Here is an 8824-nt window from a genome sequence, read left to right as displayed (position 1 = left end):
TTCTTTCTTTCTTTCTTTCTTTCTTTCTTTCTTTCTTTCTTTCTTTCTTTCTTTCTTTTGTTCTTTTTTTCATTCATTCTTTCTTTCTTTCTTTCCTTCTTTCTTTCTTTCTTTTTGCTTTGATCTCTCTTTTTTCTTTTTTATTGGATATTTTCTTTATTACATTTCAAATGTTATCCCCTTTCCCGGTTCCCCACCATCCAAGAACCCCCTACCCCTTCCTACCTCCCCCTGCTTTTATGAGGGTGTTCCTCCACCTACCCACCCACTCTTACCTCCCTTCCCTCAATTCCCCTACACTGGGGTATCTATCGAGCCTTCATAGGACCAAAGACCTTTCCTCCTATTGATGCATGACAAAGCCATCCTCTGCTTTATATGCAGCTGGGGCCATGTGTACTCCTTTGTTGATGGCTTTAGTCCCTGGGAGCTCTGGGGGGTCTGGTTGGTTGATTTTGTTCTTCCTATGGAGTTGCAAACCCCCTCAACTCCTTCAGTCCTTTCTCTAACTGCTTTATTGGGGACCCCACGCTCAGTCCAATGGTTGGCTGTGAGCATCCGCCTCTGTATTTGTAAGGCTCTGGCAGAGCCTCTCAGGAGACAGCCATATCAGTCTCCTTTCAGCATACACTTCTTGGCAACACACATGGTATGCACTCACTGATAAGTGGGTATTAGCCTCAAATCTCCAAATAACCAAGATGCAATTCACAGACCACATGAAGCTCAAGAAGAAGAAGACTAAAGTGTGGGTGTTCCAGTTCTTCTTAGAAGAACAGAATCCTCACAGGAGCAAATAATGGAGATAAAATGTAGAGCAGAGACTGAAGGAAAGGCCATCCAGAGCTTGTAATTTCTTTACATCCATTGCTGTAGTTTGGTTGCCTCAGTGCTACTGCTAATGTCTAAGTGATGTCCTATGCTGTGACAATGGGATGGATATGATGTCACTCAGAATCATGAACTTTTTAGCTCTGCTGCATTCTTCCAGGGCCACTGTTAGACACATGGTCTATCAGGCTTGTGTGTGCCATAACTCTTATGTATGATCATATTTACAGATTGATTTTATTCATGTTGTGGTGACTGTAGATGTTTATGTAACCACAAATGATCATTTTTTTCTCTCTTTAAAATCTATAATCACACAGGGATATGAAAAGCTCGCATGATTACTATCTCAGAGCCACTGACTTCAAAGAAATGTAGAATAGTTCACTGCATGAAACATAGATCTCATTCAGTTTTCTCCCAAGACTTCTGAGTTATGAAACTATGTTATGAATCTGTCAAAGCAAAGACAAGAAATGAAGATGCAGAGATGCCCCTAGTTCACCCAAGGTCACACAGCTAGTCAGCAATTGAGCTAGCTTTAGATTTAATCAGTCTAGACCAACAGTCTGAAATTTAAGACCTTACCTTAAGTGTCTATGAACTAGATTGTCTTGCAGAAACTCTGTCCTGCAGGAAGTAGCTTGAAACAGGAGTTTAGAGATCACAAGCTTGGGAAGATGACAATAGCCTTCATTCATGAGCAGCATAGTACCTAGAGGGGCTTCTTATTGGCAGATGATAGATAGATAGATAGATAGATAGATAGATAGATAGATAGATAGATAGATAGATAGATAGAAAATTGATCAATCAATAGACAGATAGAGATAGATAGATGTAGACAGATAGAAAGAGGTAGATAGATAGAATGTGATTCTGTAACTCAGGAAGGACCCAACCAATTTCAAGGGAACAGGTGGACACCAAAACTAGTGTTGGCACCATGTGCTAATGTCTGCTGACCCTCCTCCTTCTGCAAAGGCAGAGAGGGGGACTACAGGGAAAAGCAGGAGAGATATCATTTCCATAGGGATGAGCTAAAGTACATATTTTTAGAGAGACACAGATGGGTTGGTGGGTGGAAGGAGTATAGGGAGGGGCAGCAGGCAGTGCTCACTAGAAGGTCTGAGTATGCCTGTCAGTCAGAACTAATGCTCATGGGCCTCCATTTCTGCATTCACTAGCTGAGATCCCAGACAGAACCTGGACTTTCTCTGTGCCTCTATTTCCTTATTAAATAAGGTTATATATATTACATGGTTTCTGATTGCATCTGGTGAGATGAGGTGCTTGAATACCCATGGTCTCATAGGCACATTTTATGGAAAAGACAGAGGTTGTGTTTCTGGTAACTGACCTACAAGCCACTGTAACAAGGGCAGTGAAGTATGGGATGGGCTTAGTACTAAGCTCACAACTCAGTTTTTTTACTTCTCTTGGGTGTGTGGCTTAACATTTGTGTGCTTCTGTTTTTCTACATGTAAAATAGTGATGACATTTGCATATGGTGTGAGAAGTGAATGATGTATAAGGGGAATTGGTATGTAATATAAGAGGAACCTGGGCAGGGTCAGCTGAAGGCTGTGGACTATATCAGGTTTTGAGGATGTTGGCACCTTCATGAATACGCAACTCAGTTATGAGACATCATTCAAATCTTGCATTTCCAGGATTAACACTGACTGAATGAATCTCTGTGATATTCTTGGTCTTTTTATTATACAGAGAACCTCAGTGTTGGCCATTTACTAGATGCTGGGGATATAAGAGCCACAAGTCACAGACTCATGGCAGAGATGTAAGTTGAGCACAGAGAGAAAGCATACTGTGGGAAGTCTGGTTGGCAGAAGTTGCTGAGCCTTAGGTGTGCATTTTTGGCAATAGGGATTTATTTGTGATTAGAACAAGGGTAGCTAGGAGAATTATCCGGCTTCCTGATATATCCTCTATAATGGATCTTTGTGTGTGTGTGTGTGTGTGTGTGTGTGTGTGTATGTGTGTGCGTTATGTTTGATGAATGGCATCACAAAGCCAAGGCAGACTTCTAACTCACTAGGTCAGCTGAGCCTGACATTTAAATTCCTGATCCCCTTTGTCATTTCCCCAGAATGGCTGAGATTACAGGAGAATTCCACTGTGTAAAGTCTTACTGAGAAGTATTTGCCAAAATTATAACTATCAAGTTAGAGAATGTTCAAGGCAGTTTGTCGTAGAACCCGTGGTAATGGATCCTTTCAGTTTCCAACTGCATGACAGTACATGACAGTGTTTACCCTGGCCTCCTGTGTCTTTGTACTTTCATGTATTCATTGGGATTGAAGTAATGATCTAGAGGAGCATTGAGAAAAGCATGCATACCTGCTTCCTTAGGCAAGCCTTATGATTTACGCAGCTATTCCTGAGTTGTGTTGCGTTTTATGCTTGTATTTTTCACAGCCCAGCCTACAAGTTGAAGAATGAATGAAGGATGGTCTTGCTCTCATTTACTGTGTGGTTCTGTGGGCACCAGTCACTGAGTTAGGCCTTTTCATGCCCACGGACTCATTTAATTCCATAATAATGTTATGAATTAAATATCATAGGCTCCTTTTACAAGTTGAAAAACATCCTCTGCAAGATGAAGTGGTTTTCAGAGAACCATGGCAGCCTGAGTGAGAATAGCCTGGGTAATTAAGTTGTCCACCTGCAGTTGAGTTTGCACCAGTGCCCTGCCTGGTGATTCCCTGGCACAGAGTACTGGCAGGGTAAACATTTCTATTTCTCCTACCAGGGCAGCAGTGGATCACCTGGATCTCCAGGAGACCCTGGCCGTCCAGGAGCCCCAGTGAGTATTCATCGCCAGCTTCCTAATGGTTTCAGGGCAAGGGTCCCATGTTACAGGTGATTTTTCTCTCCATCATGGAAAGCCCTGGAGAGTGGATCCATTTTTTAATGGTACATATAGTCCAAAAGCCAGAGAATCTGGGTATGCAGCTTTAAAAGTTTTCCATACACTTGACTACATTTCTCAATCTCTTCTGTCTGAAACTTGGACACCTCCAACTATTCAATGTCAAAGATGTACAGTAAGGTTTCACTGTGAGTGTCAAATGAAGGAAATAAAATGTAGGGTCAGACCAAGCAATCCTTGACCACATCAGGGAATGGTGGTGCAGGGTAAGAATGGGAATAAAGATGGCAGTGATGGGTGGAGAATAAAAAAAAAAAATCAGTGGTAGGTATTGAAAAGAATATGGCAGGTAGATTTCTAGGCACTGACTAGATTCTGGATCTGAGGTTCGTGCAAAGTCAGTGAGGAAACATAATGGGCAAGATGGTTCTTCAGTGGATTCTGGGCTTCAGTAGGTTGAAGTCTGGGTATGGATTTCATTCTTGCCTAGTCTGCTTATATTTTTATTTGCTTGATTGCCATCTATTCAGGAGCCACTTGCAAATATGAAATGCCATTTATAAATGTCCAGGACACTGAGCTAGCCAGTGTTTTCTAGATAATTTCCAGATAGAATTCAAAGTGACCAGAAATCCACAAATCTCAGGATGCCCAGTCACACTGGTAGAGACTATCCCATTGGTCCAGGGACAACTACAATGAGTGTATGACAATTTTAGTAATCTCTATCAGGAACTCCAATTTAGGATCTGTCATTCCTACTGAAACAAAGTATACATGGTAGGGATGGACCCTGAGGGTAGATCTACCCAGGGGAGAAGTTAGCCCAAGAGGGAACACTTTGTGAAAAGCTAAGCCATTATTAGGCTCAAACACTTCCTCCAAAGGCTGCAACCACCACACCAGGATTCTTAACAGTGTCATAGGAAACAACGTCCCACCTCAAAGATGCTGCACACATCTAGATATACGTGTTGTTTCTAAGGATGCATTCTTAGATGTCACTGCTTGAATGGAAAGGCTGCTCTCTGTCAGTGGAGACTGACTTTCCCCACCCCTGCCCCTCTGTCCATCTTCCTTCTCTGTTCCTCGGTCATAATACCAAGCTTCACAGACTCCATGTCTCTTTCTGACCCACCCTGTCTCCAATTCAGGGAAGGGGTAGGGATTTCAGCATTCCATAGCTTGGGAATGTCATCAAGTTTCTGAATCTGGTTGTACTTGACACCTGTTTTAAGTGATTCCCTGTTTTTCCTTCATAGGGCCAAAAGGGAAACAAAGGAGAAAGTGGCAGCCCAGGACTTCCAGGGTTTCAGGGTCCCCGTGGGCCTCCGGTAAGCAGAGGACCTAATGATGCCAAGATGCTTGGCTCTAGGTGTAACCTTGAGTTTCACTACTGTCCTTGCCAACTCATGTCTTAAGGGCCATTTTTTTTTTTTTTTCAGGCTGTGATGAGATGGTATGGGGTCAAAGTGCATCATGGTTTAGGAGGCCATAAAGAACTCATACTTGGCATTTGCATGGGATTCCAAAGCCCAGTACTCTGATTATAAGGCCTTAGGAAGCTCATTTAACATCTCTGTATGGTGGCTATCATTGGTATGACCACTCAAGTGGTATGACCGCATCATTCACCTCTATGTATTACATGTGAGAATCCACATAAAGGACTGTGGTAACACCCAGCCCATTGTAGTAATCAATAAGTCCAGGTGACTGTGATGTTCTCTGCAGGTGTTTGTGGTGGATAACACTGACCATAATGGCCTTGAAGCTTGAAGGATGCTTATCTTATAATGATTATAAAAATGAGCAAGTTTCAGACCATGTGGGTGATAGATTCGAAGCCACAGTGTACATTTGTACCCATCTGGAGCTTTAGTCTTGGTCTCTAGACTCGACCTTCTAGAGTATATTGAAGCTGTTAAAGGGGTAATGAGGACTCATTCATAGCCACACCGAAGCCATGAATTGTTCTTCAGACCCTGGCCTGTACCCTGGATAGTAGGGGTTCTGTGTGACATCTCAAGATGGAAAATGGTCCCATAATCCTGAATACCCCCTCTAGTTTTATTCTGCCCTTTTCTTTTTTATTTCTTTTTAAAAATTTATTAAATTTATTTGTTTATATTTTATCCCTCTTCCCAGTCTTTCCCCCATGAATCCTCCAACCTATCCCCTTCCCCTTTGCCACTGCTGATCCATGGCTCCTGCGACATATATAGCAGAGGATTCTGCCCTTTTCATGTGACCACCAAGAGAGCTGGATCCATCCTTTCTCCCTGGTATCAGGTCCACTGTTCTCCACTTCTGATCTGTGGTCCAAGATATATATAGCTTGTCCATTTACTTCCTTGGATTACTCAATTGCTCTCTTTTCCAGTGCTTGTTTATAATTTGGCTACCACTGAGCAGCCAAGTACCTATGTTTTTCAAAAGTTAAGCCTTAATCATAGAAACAGATCAGTTCTCTAGCTTTACTACATGCTAGTCACTGTACTTTACCTATCTCAGTTAAAATAAGTATCATGGTAACATATGACATGGGTGAAGTGATTCCTCTTAATTTATAGATGAATAAATTAAGACACAATGAATTTAAGGGATTAGCAAGGAAGTCATTAATAGCATATATCCAGTCAACAAAGGAACCAATTTAATGTTGGATTCCACCATCTTATTGGCATCTTAACACATTGTCCTCCGATGATAAGAGTGGCCTCCCTCCCGTGAGACAACTGATAAATCTGGCTTCTTAAGACCTATCTAGTAGAGACATGTTGACCCCACTGACAAAGAGCCCATAAACAGAGGGTTTCTTATATTGTGTGGCAATTCTTTACTTTTTCCTGCATGCACTGACGAGAAGGCTGCAAGTGGGAGGGATGGTCTTGAAAGGTAGACTATCTGGATCACTGACTGCTGTCTTTTCTGGAACGTGATAAATGAAACATCTGCCATGAAGATTCACGTGCCCTGGATGGTGCTATTGAGTCCCACTGACCTCATGTTCATTTTACAGGGAGAAGCAGGAGAGATAGGAGCCCCAGGAAAGGAGGCAAGTATTTCTCAACACTGCCCTTTCTCCTTGGTAGACCTTTCCTGTGGGAACCACAGATGGGCTAAGAAGCAAGCCCTGAGCTTATCAAAACTCCTCCACCAGTGTCAGTGTGCTTTCTGGACTGTGGCTTTGCATTTTAGTTTAAAAGACTTGTCAAAAGCTTTACAGTCGACAGGACACCAGGTAGGTGGACATATCTCCTCAGCCACCCTTCAGCATCCTTGTGTCAGCAAAATCTTCCAACTTTTCATTGTGGTGCCTCTCAGTTCTTCAGAATGGATTCTGCCCAGCTCAAAATTCTTTCTTGCAAGGACCATTGTAGTAACTTCCCTAATGGTTGCCTCTGTCCAGCCGTGACCTTCTACAGCACCTGGAGATCAACATTTTATGCCACTGTACAGTTCAGACTACAACTGTGCTTTCCCATGATAGTGCAAATAGCTCCTGAGGCACCCTTGTTCTTCTGAGTTCTCTCTCTCCTCCTGTCAGCTGCATCCACTCTGATCTCGAAATTAAATACTTAATTGGTTTTCAGTTCTCTCTCTCTCTCTCCCTCTCCCTGTCTCTTTCTCTCCCTCTCCCTGTCTCCCTTTCTCTCTCTCTCTCTCCATCTCTCTCTCTCTCCCTCTCTCCCTCTCTCTCTCTCTGTGTGTGTGTGTGTACTTTCACCTACCATTCCTTCTCTTTCTCTGTAGACCAGCAGATGAAAACAATTGTTGACCTGATCTGTTGATCATCTGCTCTGTCCTGTCTAACTAAGCACATGAACCTAGCTCAGAGAAGGCGCCAGATGTGTTTGGGGGTAAATTAATAGAATGAAGGATGTGAAGAAAAGACTTTTAGGGAAATTGCTTACATGGGTATCAAAGCCTGCACTCTTGCCTTGAAAGACAACACCCTTGCCACTGTTTGCCTTTGGGCTACTGTTATAAGAGGTTACCTTCCTTGAAGCTGGATCAAATATTCCAAGTCTAAGTACCCTGTGCTTTTGGCCTAGACATACCTTATCACTTACTAGACCCCCTCCTGAACCTCACTTGCTGACCAATCATTGTTCTTACTTACCAGGTTAAGTTGTAGGCAATAATGCCCCCACTTCCATTTCTGAAGGTTGCAACAACTCTGTGAGCTCTCAGTTGGGTTGCTTCCTACATGAGTTCTCTTTACCTCTATCTACATTGCCCTCCAGAATAAAATTCAGGCTAATTAGACCTGGCTAATCTTCTCTAACCCAATCCACATTCTCTTTCAAATGTGACCTGCTTGACAGAGATCAATTGTTTAATCACTGAAGCGTCCTCTTTGCTCTGCCCTCCAGAGCCATTCATCCAATGTCATGTGTATTTTTTTTTCCTCCTGGAATTACTATGGGACCTTCATGTGATTCTATTATAGAAAGCAAAACTGTTTGCTGTATACCAAAATTGGTATACCCATACCTACCTTTGTATCAGGCTGTGAGTCTAGGAACAACTTTCAGAACTGGGAGAGGAGGCATTTGCCTCCAACTTAACCTAGTAAGCAAGGACAATGAGTTCAAAGGAGAGTCATGTTTTTTCAGAGAAGCAGAGGAAGACATCAAAGAAGCCATACCATTGGCTCATGTTGTCCCAGGTTAAGAATGGGCAAGGGCAGGAGTAAAGGAATGAAGAGGGAGAGGCTTGACATCCAGACTGACCCGGTATAAGATTTAGGGGTAGGGGTGAGGTAGGTGGGGATCTTTGTTTCTCCAGCATCCCTTTCCTCCAGGAAGTCCTATGTAGAGGAAAGGCAAAGATGGAGGCATAGATGGAGGCATAGATAGCAGTGGTAAAGTGACTACTGTCCTCTTATCTCATTGCAGGGTGCTCCTGGGAAGCCTGGAGAGCCAGGATCCAAAGGAGAGAGGGTAAGTGGGGATGTGCAGCCATCTGAGGTGACCTCATAGTTGCAAGGTCAGAATTTATTAATGGCAGTTAATAAGTACTCCAACCTTGACTGCTGTCTTCTGTTATTACTTTTCATGAAAAAGAATCTCAAGCCCTTCACACAGTAGGGTT

General features: G+C 42.9%; 1 protein-coding gene and 1 long non-coding RNA gene across 5 annotated transcripts in view; one reads left to right on the top strand and one right to left on the bottom strand.

Annotated features, from left to right (window-relative positions):
• Positions 1–8824, top strand: part of Col22a1 (collagen type XXII alpha 1 chain) — a 248131-nt gene that overhangs the window by 226802 nt on the left and 12505 nt on the right. Inside the window, exons 56-59 of the mRNA XM_031345491.1 lie at positions 3605–3658; positions 4987–5058; positions 6747–6782; positions 8629–8673. Coding sequence (XP_031201351.1) covers positions 3605–3658; positions 4987–5058; positions 6747–6782; positions 8629–8673 — 207 coding nt within the window. The remainder of the gene's footprint in view (positions 1–3604; positions 3659–4986; positions 5059–6746; positions 6783–8628; positions 8674–8824) is intronic.
• LOC116073526 overlaps positions 1–8824 on the bottom strand; it is a 66279-nt gene that overhangs the window by 46869 nt on the left and 10586 nt on the right. The gene's annotated exons all lie outside the window — the stretch shown is intronic.

The sequence above is a fragment of the Mastomys coucha genome, unplaced genomic scaffold (genome assembly GCF_008632895.1).
Source record: "Mastomys coucha isolate ucsf_1 unplaced genomic scaffold, UCSF_Mcou_1 pScaffold11, whole genome shotgun sequence".
Lineage (NCBI taxonomy): Eukaryota > Metazoa > Chordata > Mammalia > Rodentia > Muridae > Mastomys > Mastomys coucha.
The sequence above is the reverse complement of the archived record's forward strand: the minus strand, read 5'-3'. Positions and strand labels throughout refer to the sequence as shown.